This window comes from Mesoplodon densirostris, chromosome 3, assembly GCF_025265405.1.
Source record: "Mesoplodon densirostris isolate mMesDen1 chromosome 3, mMesDen1 primary haplotype, whole genome shotgun sequence".
Lineage (NCBI taxonomy): Eukaryota > Metazoa > Chordata > Mammalia > Artiodactyla > Ziphiidae > Mesoplodon > Mesoplodon densirostris.
In genome coordinates this window covers 9,755,537-9,771,517 of record NC_082663.1, presented here as the reverse complement: position 1 = coordinate 9,771,517, position 15,981 = coordinate 9,755,537, and the positions used below count along the sequence as shown (strand labels likewise).

The window sequence follows — 15,981 nt, the reverse complement described above, 5'->3', positions numbered from 1 at the left end:
TCACTGCTGGTGGGATGCAAAATGGTACAGCCACTTGGGAAGACAGTTTGGTGGTTTCTTACAAAAATAAACATCCTCTCACTGTACAACCCAGCAATAGCTCTCTTTGGTATTTACCCAAAGGAGTTAAAATTTTATGTCCTCACAGAAACTTGCACACAGATGTTTATAGCAGCTTTCTTCCTAATTGTCAAAACTTAGAAGCAACCAAGATGTCTTTTAGTAGGTGAGTGGATCAACTATGTTACATCTAGACGGTGAAATGTGATTCATCACTAAAAAAAAAAAAAAAAAAAACGAGCTGTCAAAACCGTGCAAAGACATGGAGGAATCTTAAATTCATACACTAGGTGAAAGAAGCCAGTCTGAAAAGGCTGCTTACTGGATGATTCCCACTCGATGACATTCTAGAAAAGGCAAAACCGTGGAGACCATAAAAAGATCAGTGATTTCTCAAGGCATTCGCGAGGAGGGGTTGGGGGATGAACAGGCAGAGCAAAGAGGTCTTTTAGGGCAGTGAAATTATTCTATGTGACACTATAATGGTGGATACATGTCATTATACATTTATCAAGACCCACAGAATGTACAACAGCCAAGAGTGAACCCTAATGTAAACTGCGTACTTCGGGTGATAATGGTGTGTCAGTGTAGGTGCACAGATTGTCACAGATGTAGGGCTCTGGGGAGGATGTTGATAATGGAGGAGACCGTACATGTGTCAGGGCAGTGGTATATGGGAAATCTCTGTACTTTCTGCTCAAATGTGCTGTGAACAAAAAACTGCTCTTAAAAATAACATCTATTAAAAAAAACTTTTTAAAGAGAGAAGGAAACTGACGTACGATAAGCACTGTACCATTCTTCCACTCATCTGATCCATATTTATTGACTCAGCACTCTATGACAGGCATTCTGCTAGTGGGTTTGATTTTGTTATGATCTGTAGAGATTGGATATATTATATAATATTTTATTGACTTGGTTTCAATAATAGTAAACCTAGATTTGTTTAAGATTTGACTTTTGAAGAATTCTGCATGAGGATGATGAAGGGAGGAAGAAGAAAGGGTACACTGGCCTGAAATGATAGCATGGGGACCAAAACAAGGGCCCCGCCTCTTGGATTTGGAGTGATCGATGGGGAGGATTAAAGGAAAAATAGACTGCTTTAAAGAAAAATAGTGGGAGAGGAAGTAAAGGTACCTTTTTAAAAAGGAGAGTTTCCCCTGATCATCTTTCAAAGAGAGTTGTACTTTGTTAATGTTGACAGTGGGTTTGTTTGGAGCCTTATAAGAGTTTAAGGTTGGACACAAGAAGAAACTAGAAAAATTGGATGCCAGGAGAAGTTGAAGAGAGGGAGGATCCCAGGGAAAAGCAGAGGGGAAGTGAAGAGGGCAGCATTGGACCCATCGATACCACCAGAGGTTCTGCAAGGAATCAAGACCCTGCAAGAGAATTGAAAGTCTGACCTAGGCTCTCTTTCGGGTCCTGCTGGGAGCGGGGAGGCTGCAGGAGGGGTCAGATTCACGTCTGTGACGGTCAACTCTGACGAATGTTTGGCTTCAGAAAACTGAAGAAGGATTCTCTTATGCTTAGGTAAAATTCAATCCCAAGAAAGCAAAAAGTTTTTTTTATATTGATGATCCGGCGACCCTCAAAATAAGAGCAAATGAAAAAGTGTATCATCTTATTTGTGTTGCTCTAAATGGGTTAAAGTAGAATTGAAGGGATCATTATAAATTTGGATATACAGCATTAATTAGGGTCACACTGAAAACAGCATTTTCTCATTATACATTAAGAATTGATATTGCCTTCATTTTGAATTCATTTTCCCTTTTAAAGCTTTGGAATAGTATTTTAATAGCTTAGTTCATTAAGCTATATGAATGGGAAATATATTATCATAAATTAGGAATCTTAACTATAATATACAGAGTAGCTAAGGTAGAGAGATAGATGGATTTACTATACCATTTACCTTTAATACATAACCAATTGGTGAACTGTAAGAATGGCTTTATTACCACTTTTATAATAGTTTCATCATTATTAAAATAATTAAACCTAGATAATTTTAATGTACAGCATATACATGGAGACAAAAACACATTGAGAAAATGACATTCATAGTTTAACCTTTTTTGTACAAATGGAAATAAAAATAAAATGCATGTGTTAAAGCTCAGATGTATTTACAGGACACGTGTATAGCAACAGACTTCATCTCTCTTGCGTGAGTGCCAAGCAGGCCCTGGGTCAAATTGTAAGTTGAGAAAAAGTGGTTTTCTGATCCTTTGGTAGCCTTTTCTAATTGTCCCAATGGTCCCTTTAGCCACCTTCCACCGGTGCTGTCACCAATGCAGACTGTACAGGCACCTCGGGGACATTAATGTCTGTCTCTACACCCCTGTCCCCCTCTGGGGGTGGAGGTGTGTGGAGGTCTCCTCTCCTCTCCTCTGTCCCTGGTCCTGATCTCACGGGAGGTGCGATACCACAGTCATGTTTTCTAAATTAGGGACCTAGAGTCCATGAGTTCTGGGAGAATTTCAACTTTCTCTGTTTTCATTTGGTTGATGGATGAAAATAATTCCTCCCGGCATATTCTGAATCATCAGATGGTCCACCTTATGTGTGAGACATGCATCCTCATTTTTTTGTAAGCTGGTCCCAGAAGAGCTGCAGTGGCCCCTTGGAGACGTTCTTAGATGTTTACAAAAGGGTTTTTTGTTTGTTTTGTTTTCCTTTAAAGAGGAATATTACTCAGTTTTGAGTTAGCTGACCTGAGAAAGAAACACGCTGTAACAAGTAATCCCTCTGCATTTACTCAAATACTTACTGCACTTCTACTGTGTGCCTGGCATTGCACTTGGAATAGGGATGGGGATCTACCAATGAACAAGACAAAGAAACTTGCCTTCCAAGAATATACATTCTAGCAGAAGACAGACAATAACAAGAAACATAATAAAGAAGTTAGGACAAATGCTATGAAGGATTCTATGATAGATTAAGGTGAAACAAGACTGCTGGATTAGGCAAGTGGTGTGATTCAGATGGCAGTTTTAAACAGTGTAGCTGAGTGGCCTCCTGGAGAACATGGCACTGGAGCACTGTTGAAAGAGTCTGGGGATCCAGCCCTGTGCCCCTGCACATCTGTGGGATGAATGAGTTTTCTGTAAACAGAAAACTAAATAGGGAAGGTGTCAGATTATATTCATTCATGCCAAATTATAATTCTTCAATCCCTGAGGGATAATGAGGTTTAAAAAAGGAAAGAATATTACTGAGTGAATTGTATGTCTTCTTCTTCCAAATACAGAAATATTCAAATACAGCTCTGCTAATGAAAACTTCATGAAATGCTATGTATGTTAACTAGACCATTTGTTTGCAGTTTAAATTTTGAAATGGGTCTATTAAAAGACAGCAAGGAGAAAACACATCTGGAAACATAGTGCAAGGGCTTTTTTTTTAATTTACTTATTTAAAAAAAGAAACATTTTCTTTGGGTAAAAAGAACACCCAAATGTAATATTATTTTACTTTTGTTATTAATCAAATACCTATGTTCTGCAGAACATGACTTGGTCCTCGTGTTCAGACCAGCTGCCATTGTGGGTGACATTCTTAGTTTCCAGGTCTTCTCAGATGAAAAGACTTGTGTCATTTCTGGTTTTTCATTTGGCTTCTGGTTCCTTTGAAAGGTTGGGAGCATTCCCCTATTAAGCATCATTTTCACATTTTGTACAGCAATCCTGCAGCCCTTTAAGACAGCGGTTACATTTAATAAGTCTTAGGAGTGAGAAGCATTCTTTTGCCCATCCATCTGCTTCATGCCCTGAGTATGTGGCATATTTTTATAGAGAGAAATGGCTGAGACACCCATTAGGAGGTTAAAATCTTCTTTTCAAAGTTCTGTGCCTTGAAAGGAAATGCATTTGAATTTTTATTGGTAAGATATTAAAACAAGTAAAAGCAATAGAACCTACAGAGAACAATAATTTGTTTTCTTTTCCCTTTGTAAAAGGCCTTCATTCAGTTCAGTGTAATTAATTGTATTGATAGCAACTACCTCATATGAAAAACCTGTTGGGGTTTAAATAGTGAAATCATCCTCTCTAAGGCAACCTTGCTTTCTCCTTTACTCTTTCAGATAAGGAGACAAGGAGGTATTCAGCTCCTGGTGGACCTGCTGGACCATCGGATGACGGAAGTCCACCGTAGTGCCTGTGGGGCGTTGAGAAACTTGGTGTATGGGAAAGCCAACGATGACAACAAAATCGCCCTGAAGAACTGTGGCGGCATCCCGGCACTGGTCAGGTTGCTCCGCAAGACCACCGACTTGGAGATCCGGGAGCTGGTCACAGGTCAGAATCCTTATTAACAGCATGACTGACTCTCAGATAAAGTTCCCATCATCCAGCACGGTCGTGATGTGCTCACCAGGTATTATAGTCCCAGCCTCTCTGAGAGCTAATAACACTAGTCGTCCCGATGTGTCTCTGTAAATAACAAACGTGAATGAAAGGGTATCAGTTGTCATGCCGGTAGATGGGTCATATTAAATAACTAGCATCCAGTAAACATAACCCTCCTAAAATTCTATGACCATATTTCAGTCTTTGTCATTTGATTCAGAAGTAGTTGACATCTTAGAATACCCATGGGTCATCATTAGAATGACATTAATCATAATTGATGAAAGGACAGGGCATGTGAGTTATTGTTAATCAGGTATATATTCTGGCTTAGAGTGTGCTTAACAACAGAGCTCTTATTGTACTTAACAGTTAATTTCTTGGATAAAATATTTATGCCTAGTAAAAGCCCACAGGTTATATAAAATTACAGATTAAGGAATTTCTCAAAAGTGATCATGAGAGAAAGCCTTTCCATGAGCATAGGACTTTGGAGTTTTGTGAAATGGACATAATTATGGTAACTACCTTATAGAGCCATAGGATTAATCAGTGAAAAAATGTAAAGCATTTAGCATGTGCCTTTGTGGAATATGTATGGATACAGGAAACATTAGTCATTTGCTGTTGCCCCTCACTTTTTAAATGTGCAGTTTTACTTGTTGGAGGGCTATGGGTATTGGTGGTCTCAGTACAGAATTTCAAATCACTCTTCTTCATTATATATATATATATATATATACACACATATATTGCTGTTCTATGTGATATTTGTTTTTTGGCTCATCAAAGTACTCCTTCAGGGCTTCCCTGGTGGTGCAGTGTTTGAGAGTCCACCTGCCGATGCAGGGGACGCAGGTTCGTGCCCCAGTCTGGGAAGATCCCACATGCCGCGGAGCGGCTGGTCCCGTGAGCCATGGCCGCTGAGCCTGCGCGTCTGGAGCCTGTGCTCCGCAACGGGAGAGGCCACAACAGTGAGAGGCCCTCGTACCGCAAAAAAAAAAAAAAAATACTCCTTCAAGTATTTGGCAAGGGGATTGCAGGGTTGACTCTCAGAGAAGGATCTTTTAATTATCCATGATTCCACTGACCTTCTGTCTCGACTCTAAAAGTTCCTTGAAACTATGCTGATGAGCATATGCTCACTTGCTCATTTAAGAAAATACATTACCGAAGCTAGAGTCATAAATATTTGTTCATTCTTGGGTCAGGACTCCCAGCTGCAGCATATTTTCTCTAACTTACACCCTTTAAGATTATTGTCACATCTCCTTTCTACTTAGCTAAATTAGAACTAGACTCCCAATTTTTTTTTCCTTTTGTTTTCTCTTTTTTCTTTTCTTTCTTTCTTTTTTTTTTTTCTTTCTCTAAGTGGAGGATTGTCTTTGTGGGGAAAAAAAAAGTTGTCAAGGGTTGTGTTTTGATAGTAATGGTTCACACTAAACTAGCATGGGGTGACATGGTCAGGGAAGGAAAAACTGTTGTTATGCACATATTATGATGTGTAGGATAGTTTGGGGATGAGTGAAAGAACTGAAAACATCCCCTGCCATTAAACTTATGAACACCTGTGCTTATTTTTATGGATCATGTTTAAGTTGGAAATGCCTGCAAGTGAAAGGACTCAATGTGCATGATGGAAAACAAACACCATGGTGCTTCTGTGCATTGGCTTCCTTGCCAGTGGAGGTATGAGGCCAACACAACTAAAGGAACACCCTGCTGTGTACTTACGCATCCATTTCATGATTTGAAAAGAATTGGATTCTACCAAAATTTGGATTTGCTCCAGCACATATCCCTTGTCTTGAAGCACTCTCTGTGGTGGCTTATGTCATTGACAGAGAAACTCAGCCCCATGCAAAAGGTTGAGGTGTTGATGGCTTCAATCAGAAAGGAGATGGCAGCAATGCCTGTGTCCCATGACGCTGTCTACCACAACACACCCTGCACTTCTTGTGATATTTGAAGCTGCTGTGAAAGAAATGAAGGCTGGCTCCTCCCTTGCCTTTAGCTCTGCTTCTGACAGATGCTGCATGTCGCTCATTATGTGCCCCTGAGCAACATCAAAAATATCTGTGTGAGCCCCATTTGGAAACATCAAAGGCAGATAAACTCTTCAGAATGCCCACAAGTTTCCTTTCCCTGGTGAAGCTTTGGCTGTAGAAAAGATGCTTGGACTTGTTATACCTAGAAAACATATGCCTCTTATTCTGCTCCTTTTGAGAAGAACAAAAGTTTGCACCCATTATCAAATCATGACCCACTGTTTCCTCATCAGCATGAGCTTGTGGCCCAGACTCTCTCCTAGAAAAAATGCTGTCTTCTGCCATGATGACATCCAAGCCATCAGAGCTAAATGGATTCAGGATGACAGTGGTTGCTACTTCAATAGATGTTTTCTGCCTTTCCAGAGGCAGGGTCTTATTGTGCCCGGCTGAACTTCAGGCACGAATTTCACCTTTCTCAAAGAAAACTAGGTTGTCAAAACAGTTAGACTGGCTGAAGCTCCTGGTTTCAGGAATTGCCACAGTGGATGCTGTTGAAAAACAACAAGCACGTTGGCCAAGCTACCCCTCTAGAAAAGGAAGTCCGAGGCAAGCATCTAGGAGAGCAATCCAGCATGGAAGGAATTGCCGCTGCAAGTCAGTCTTTAGTGACAAAGCCTTCTAAATTTCCACGCTGGTGGAAACCTGGGGCTGCCTGGAAGCCTGCGAGGCTCGCTGACTTCCATTTAAACAGAGCAACAAGATGCAAATCTAGCCAAAGCTGACTCCACTGCCTGAAGAAGAAAGTCAAATGAGGCAAATGTATTCACCTCCAAGAGGCTTAGAGAGTCATTTTCATCTTCAGCACCAGCCATGGTCAACCACCAAAGTGCACTGTGAGAGCTGGGATTCCTGCAGAGCTTTGAGAATACACGATTTTAGTATCACCAACCCAAGTTAACTTCAAGGTTATCCAGTCCTCCATTTCTCTTATGTGTTATCCTCTTTCCTCTCCTCTGAGAGTCCTGGACAAGGCTTCTGTGCACCAGTGCCGAACCGAATCTCGGAGACAGAGTTTTGGGTGAAGTAGAAAAGAATAGCTTTATTGCTTTGCCAGGCCAAGGGGACACAGCAGGCTCCTGTGTGTCCCCATGCATCCTAACCCAGGGGGATTTGGTGAGGAGTTTTATAGCCATAGTTCAAAGGTGCGGTTGCTGATAAGATTAGGGTGTGTGCAGGGCCTGCACTCCTTTCATCTGGTCTCAGGTGATCTTGATGAACTTCTCTGGTTCCTTTTAATCTGGCCTCAGATGGTCTTCTCTAGAATGAAGAATGCTGACATCTTCTATTTATTGGGGGTTTTAGTTCTATAAAGAGCTCAAAAGATATCGTTATGTATATTCCTTTAGGTGAACCAGCACCCTGCCCCAATGCTGCACTGTTGCTTCTTGGCTGATCCTCCCTTATCTCTATGTTCCCTCCCTTCTTTGATTAGCAAGTATTTGAATCTACCCTTTGGGACCCAGGGAAGGTCATGGAAGCTGCAGTCCGTTCCCTACAAACAAGGGACAGGGCCTGGGTGGGGAGGGGGGGACACAGAAAGGCTTCTGTGCCTAGGAGCCCCACAGGGTCCTGCTTGGTTTCAGTCTCTGACCAAGTCTGATGAACTTTCTACTCCAGTAAGCCTCTCTCTGTGAGTCCAGGCCTTTTGCTCATTCGTTAGTTGCTCATTTCTCAAATGCTTTTGAATGTCTATGGTCATCGGGTGTGTGCTAAAGCCTTGGACATCTGCACATGCAGGCTTGGCAGTCAGCAAACCCACACCAGCACAGCCACCTTGGTGCTTCTGCCAGCGCCTGCTGTAATGGTTGGGGACCCTGCTGTGAGTTGTCACACCCTGGATTACTGGCTGCTAATCATTAAAAGAGATATTCTGGCAAACGTGTCCATGTTTTAGAAACTTAACTAGTTGAGCATAGAAAGAGGTGATGGCGGGCTTCCCTGGTGGCACAGTGGTTAAGAATCCACCTGCCAGTGCAGGGAACACGGGTTCGAGCCCTGGTGCAGGAAGATCCCACATGCCGTGGAGCAACTAAGCCTGTGTGCCACAACTACTGAAGCCCATGCACCTACAGCCCGTGCTCCGCAACAAGAGAAGCCACCGCAATGAGAAGCCCGCGCACTGCAACGAAGAGCAGCCCCCGCTCGCCGCAACTAGAGAAAGCCTGCGTGCAGCAACAAAGACCCAATACAGCCAAAAATAAATAAATAAATTTATGGGAAGAAAAAAGAGGTGATGGCTTTGGAGGGTGGAGTAGAGGGTAAAAGGGTCACTTCACTTCTGTTGTCACAAGGACCCTCCTCAAAACCTTTTTGGAATTAGGTTAGACACTCGTGCATGAATCAAAAAGACAGTGATTCAAGCATAACAACTCTGCTCATTACTTCCTTTGTAATTCTTCAGCAGACCTAATCGTTCAGCAAGGAATAAAGACATCCCAGGCCCCTCTAATACACGAAGTTTTTTCTGTTGTATTTTCCTTCCTGCCTGTTAGTGAATTTGTGAAAACAGATGTGCATTGAAAAAACAATTATAGGGGAAGGGAGACACTTTGAATTCCTCTTTAGATATTTAAAAACTAGGATCTTTTGTAAACAAATATTCAAAAGAACAATTTTAGTGATTTAAAAAAAAATAAAGCATGTTTATAAACCAGACTTTAGATTAGACTTAAGCTCTATATCCAGAAGGATTGAGAGCACCAAATTATAAACAATAAAAGACTAAAAGAACTAAATGACTTTGCAGAACTTTACATTATTTACTGAGTATTCCTTGGCAAACAGTTTGAACAATAATAAAATGTTAAAAATTGAGGTATTTACATGCATTTACATTCAACACATAAGCATGCTTGCTTAAAAAAACAGCTGCCTGTTTGCACTTCAGTATCTATTCATAGCAGAATATATTTTGCCAGTTCCTGTTAGGCCTTGAAATAAATAATTTTCTTCCTATGCAATAATTACTATGAGATGATGATCAGAATTTTATTTAAATCCAGTTGAAGCTATTTTATGCCGGCCATTACTTGAAATGTTCCTAAGCAAATAAACTTTGATTAGAACTGCTGCCTGTCCTTTGGGCTTGACTAATACAACTTTTCTCTCCCTAAAGACGGAAATAACCTAAATTTTGAAATGCCCAACTAAAGATTTCAGGATGCTTTACAAATCATACTAAAACAATCTTTATTAAACCATAAAACTTAATAAATAAGTTTTATTTCTGTTGAAAGCAAGTGTCCTTAAGAGTTCTACTTCTCCAACAGCAGAGTATATTTTTTCATTTTATGCTTCATGTACCCAAATAGTCTTTTCTTTTAATTAAGGAGACAGGCCTCAGTTTAACTATTTTACTTACTAGCATTAGGTCATTTGATTTAATGCCTAGTCTCCAAAGGGCTCCAAAGTTGAGTTATATGCCCTCAAAATTCATATGTTGAAGTCCTAACCCATAGACCCTCAAAACATGACTCAGATGTAATTAGTTAAGTTAGGATGCTAGAGTAGGATAGGCCCCTAATCTGATATAGCTGATGTCTTTATAAAAAAAGGAAATTTGGACACAGACACATACAGGGAGAATGCCATGTGAAGATGAAGGCAGAGATCGAGGTGATACTCCTACAAGCCAAGGAACACCAAAGATTCCCAGTAAACCACCAGAAGCCAGGAGAAAGGCATGGTCAGCTTCTCCCTCACAGCCTTAGAAGGAACCAAGCCTGCTGACACCTTGATCTTGGATTTCTAGCCTCCAAAACCATAAGTCTGGTAGACAAAGTGTAAATATTACTGAATATTATCTCTACTGCCAATGGAAGCCAGGTTGGAGGCATTACTCTGTGTCTGTTAGCCAGTTGGCTTACTATTTCAAAAGAACTCTGGGGTGTAACAAACAAACACCCTTTATGGAAGGAGACATTGGAACAGAGGAGAAGCATTTTCCCCACTAACATCCTCCAGCCTTGTTTTTTTCTCTTATTTTATTTGTATGATCAGCCAGAGGCATGGCTCCTCTCTCCAAAGCAGGAGCCAAGCATTTTGTCAAAGTAGCCTTTCTTCCATCTTCATGGGGCTTTTTGGTCTTCACCTGGGACTCCTGGTGGGCATTTTATAAATTATACCAAGTGGTACTGAAAGGGGTCAGAATAGCACATTATTTAAGTCAATCCAGGGTCACTGTCTTCCCAAGATTTAAAATTAAAATCCAGATTTATTGTTTATCCCAAATAATGTCCAGCCATGTTATCCAACATAGCATATCAGAGGTTTTGCAGTAATGTTAAGCATCATCATAAAGATAAAAATGAACAGAGACATTCAAGTAATGAAACGCCAGCAACGTAGAGATGCTTTGAATTTTAATATAATCCCCACCAAATACCAAATTCCCAAGGAGAAATTAAAAATCAAAGTTTAAATCCACTTTCATGTTGAAGTCCAAAGACATTAAAGTTCAAAGGAATTAAAGCCAAAAAATCAATATCTCTTGCCATTGTGTGTTAAAGTTCACAGACCACGATTCTTAAGTTAACTACAGTGTAAAAACCATCCTCCCCAACGTCTTTATTCTGCATAGTCTCTGCCAGAAGAGTTCTCTGGGGTTTCGTTTCCCAGCAACAGGGGCTACCTCACAATGGAACTGGTGACATACTTTCAGGGGCCTCAGAAAATGCATTATTTCAGTGTCAGCTCCCACTCTTCTCACTGTTTAAGGATGTGAACCCTGGCAGGTGCCCATCACCTTTAAGAAAGAAGCCACCCTCAGCCCTCAAGAACGGTTATCTCAGACACAGGTGGGTACCCAGGACCGGCCGGAGTCAAGACCATGGCAGTCACTTACTGAAGTCTGTATTGATTACCTATTGCCGCTACAACAAATTTCCACAAATTTAGCCCTTAAAACAATGCAAGAATAAAATATCTAGGAATAAACCTACCTAAGGAGACAAAAGACCTGTATGCAGAAAATTATAAGACACTGATGAAAGAAATTAAAGATGATACAAATAGATGGAGAGATGTACCATGTTCTTGGATTGGAAGAATCAACATTGTGAAAATGACTCTACTACCCAAAGCAATCTACAGATTCAATGCAATCCCTATCAAACTACCAATGGCATTTTTCACAGAACTAGAACAAAAAATTTCACAATTTGTATGGAAACACAAAAGACCCCGAATAGCCAAAGAAATCTTGAGAACGAAAAATGGAGCTGGAGGAATCAGGCTCCCTGACTTCAGACTATACTACAAAGCTACAGTAATCAAGACAGTATGGTACTGGCACAAAAACAGAAAGATAGATCAATGGAACAGGATAGAAAGCCCAGAGATAAACCCACGGACATATGGTCACCTTATCTTTGATAAAGGAGGCAGGAATGTACAGTGGAGAAAGGACAGTCTCTTCAATAAGTGGTGCTGGGAAAACTGGACAGGGACATGTAAAAGTATGAGATTAGATCACTCCCTAACATCATACACAAAAATAAGCTCAAAATGGATTAAAGACCTAAATGTAAGGCCAGACACTATCAAACTCCTAGAGGAAAACATAGGCAGAACACTCTATGACATAAATCACAGCAAGATCCTTTTTGACCCACCTCCTAGAGAAATGGAAATAAAGACAAAAATAAACACATGGGACCTAATGAAACTTCAAAGCTTTTGCACAGCAAAGGAAACCATAAACAAGACGAAAAGACAACCCTCAGAATGGGAGAAAATATTTGCAAATGAAGCAACTGACAAAGGATTAATCTCCAAAATTTATAAGCAGCTCATGCAGCTCAATAAAAAAAAAACAAACAACCCAATCCAAAAATGGGCAGAAGACCTAAATAGACATTTCTCCACAGATGATATACAGACTGCCAACAAACACATGAAAGGATGCTCAACATCTTTACTCATTAGAGAAATGCAAATCAAAACTACAATGAGATATCATCTCACACCAGTCAGAATGGCCATCATCAAAAAATCTAGAAACAATAAATGCTGGAGAGGGTGTGGAAAAAAGGGAACACTCTTGCACTGCTGGTGGGAATGTGAATTGGTACAGCCACTATGGAGAACGGTATGGAGGTTCCTTAAAAAACTACAAATAGAACTACCATAGGAACCAGCAATCCCACTACTGGGTATATACCCTGAGAAAACCATAATTCAAAAAGAGTCATGTACCAAAATGTTCATAGCAGCCCTATTTACAATAGCCCGGAGATGGAAACAACCTAAGTGTCCATCATCGGATGAATGGGTAAAGAAGATGTGGCACATATATACAATGGAATATTACTCAGCCATAAAAAGAAATGAAATTGAGCTATTTGTAATGAGGTGGATGGACCTAGAGTCTGTCATACAGAGTGAAGTAAGTCAGAAAGAGAAAGACAAATACTGTATGCTGACACATATATATGGAATTTAAGAAAAAAAAATGTCATGAAGAACATAGGGGTAAGACAGGAATAAAGACACAGACCTACTAGAGCATGGACTTGAGGATATGGGGAGGGGGAAGGGTAAGCTGTGACAAAGTGAAAGAGCGGCATGGACATATATACACTACCAAACGTAAGGTAGATAGCTAGTGGGAAGCAGCCGCATAGCACAGGGAGATCAGCTCGGTTCTTTGTGACCGCCTGGAGGGGTGGGATAGGGAGGGTGGGAGGGAGACACAAAAGGGAGGGGATATGGGAACATATGTATATGTATAACTGATTAAATTTGTAAAATTTAAAAAAAAAATTTTCACGTTACCATGTTTAGCTGGTAATCGCTAATAGTTAAGAAACTATTGATTTTTGTGTTAATCTTACATTTGTATTTTTAACGCAAGCTTTCTGGATTTTCCTTTTATAAAATTAAATCTCTGGCATAATGAAAAAAAAAAAACAATGCAAATTTATAATCTGCCAGTTCTGGAGGTTAGAAGTCCAACACAAGCCTCACTGGGCTAAAATGGCTAAAATCAAGGTGTCAACAGCACTGTGTTCCTTTCTGGAGACTTTAGGGGGGCCAGGCCTTGCCTTTTCCAGCTTCTAGAGGCCATCCACATCCCCTAACTGTGACCCACTTCCTCTATTTTCAAAACTGGCAACATGGCATCACTGATGAGTCTTCCACAGTCACATTTCCCATGACTGCTGCCTGGAATGGTCCTCTGCTTTTAAGGACGCATGTAACTAGATTGGGCCCGCCAGCATCTCCAGTAGACTCTCCTCATCTCAAGATCCTTAAATTAATTGCAGCTTCAGAGTCCCTTTTGGCATATAAGGTAACATATTCACAGGTTCTGGAGATTAGGATGTGGACATTGTTGGAGGACCATTATTTTGCCAACCACAGTATCAGAGGAAAGATGAGTAAATGAAGATCTCCTTGGATTCAGTGAGTCCGATGAGGCCAGTCTGGTGGTACCTGGCTTCCAGAGTCCACAATGGGTGAACTTAAATTGACTCAGGAGAAAAAAAATCTCAACAAAAGGTTAATCTAGGTGTTATGCATTCATGCATATAGTCTCCTCTTTGGGAAATTGGAATTGTATACATTGCTGCCATCTTGGAATATTTAGATGCCTTCACCAGGTGTGTTAGCTGGGGTTTGACCAGAGAAGCATGAGCAGAATGAGTGGTATGGAGAAAGGGATTTATTATCAGAATGATACCTGACATCCCAGCAGGAGCCGGTGAAGAAGTCTGAGGAAGGCTGTACCTCTGTGTCTGGTGCTGGGGCTGAAGTTGACGTAGGCCAGCAGGTAAAGATGAGGAAGGAAAGCTGAATATGAAGCAGGGGAGAGCGAGGGCCAGCGGGCACCCATGAGGATAGCCTGGCACCCTCTTCTGCCTCTCCTTGGCTGCATACTGGCTACATGAGAGACGCACGAAAGCTGGCGCCCTTTGCCATAGCCCTTTGCCTGGCCCAGGACATGGGGAAGCATGGTGCCCCCCTTCCTCCCGAGCTCACCACCTGCTGCTTCCCCGAACCTTCCAAGTTGCCTGCAGATTTCTCCCCTGACAACCTCAACCTGGAACGTGCAGGGAAGGGAATTCTGGGAGGTGTAGCTGCAGCTCTGTGGGGTGACACAGCACAGACCCACCACAGCAGGTGTCACCAGAGGGGACTCCTTTCCCTTCCTAAGTGCTTGAAAGCTTTGACTGTTAATTTCCTGTTTGGGAGTTGGGTGTCTCAGCTTTGCGCCGAGGGCATGTGTGCTGTCTGATGACATGCCTTCCATGCTCAGTTGTTCACAGATGTCTCTCAACCCTGTGCCACACAGCTCTTTCCCTGCTTTGTACTTTGGAATTGTGAAATTGCCTAGCCCCATGCAGGGTGCAGAATCACCCTCCACAGATTCCCAGACTGAAGACACTCTTTCCTTTTTTTTAAAGTTTATTTCTTCTTTTGATGTGGACCATTTTTAAGGTCTTTACTGAAGTTGTTACAACGTTGCTTCTGTTTTATGTTTTGGTTTTTTGGCCACGAGCCCTATGGGATCCTAGCTCCCCGACCAAGGATCCAACCCATACCCCCTGCCTTGGAAGAGGAGGTCTTAACCACTGGACCGCCAGGGAAGTCCCTGAAGACACTGTTGATGTCACTGAAAAGGGTGCTTCCAGGGGCACCTCTGCTCTGTGCTGCTCAAGTCTCTGTCTCTGTTCGTGTTCTGGGCCCTGAGATCCACGTCTTCCTTTTCACCGCTGTGATGGGATGCATGTCTGTGAAGCATTCCCCTCTGCTCATGTCCCATACCTTTCAGGAGAACTCAGTTGAGTTTCCACCTGTTACACCGGCTTCCTCGGTTGGACACTGGTTCCTAGCGTGCGTAGGGAGAGAACTGTTTGCTGGAATTGAGTTCTGCGTTCCCTTTACTTTCCCTTTGCCCTTGAACCTGAAAGCACTCTAGCAGCAACGTGCTTTTCTAACATTCCTCTAGATTCCAGAACAGGAGTTGGCAAACTTTTTCTGTAAAGGGCCAGATAGTGACTGTTTTAGCTTGTAGGCCATAGAGTCTCTGTTACAACTATTCAGTTCTAATATGGGGTGAAAGTAGCTGTAGACAATATGGAAACAAAAGGGCGTGGCTGTGTTTTAATAAAACATTATACATAAAAGCAATTGTCTGGCACCCAGGTCATAGTTCATAGGACCCTCTGTTACCCCGTCTCTTCCACAGCCAAGTTCTGGATGCAATAAAGAGGGAAGCTACCTCATCAACTCCTTACTCTAAGGGGTCAGGTTGGAGGCCAGGCTGCAGGTTTGTCTGCCCAGCAGTTTTGCTAATCCAGAAGCTCAGAATTAGGCAGAGGTATCCACCAACGCACAGCTGCAGAGGGGCCAGAGCAGCCTTCCTCTCCCGCTACCAGCCTCCAGGGACACATCCCATGGAGCCCAGGGGACCAGAGTTCCCAGTGGCCACTCATTCCCAAGAGGAAGGAGGCCTGAGCTGATCCAAGCCCTGCATGCCCACTGACTACTTGAATCAGTCCCTC

The 15,981-nt window shown here is 41.8% G+C and overlaps 1 protein-coding gene across 3 annotated transcripts in view; it reads left to right on the top strand.

Moving 5' to 3' along the window:
- The window catches only part of CTNND2 (catenin delta 2), a 968,406-nt gene that overhangs the window by 733,133 nt on the left and 219,292 nt on the right, over positions 1-15,981 (top strand). For all 3 annotated transcript variants that reach the window (XM_060091588.1, XM_060091590.1, XM_060091589.1), the window contains one exon: positions 4,160-4,373. In XM_060091588.1, coding sequence (XP_059947571.1) covers positions 4,160-4,373 — 214 coding nt within the window. The remainder of the gene's footprint in view (positions 1-4,159; positions 4,374-15,981) is intronic.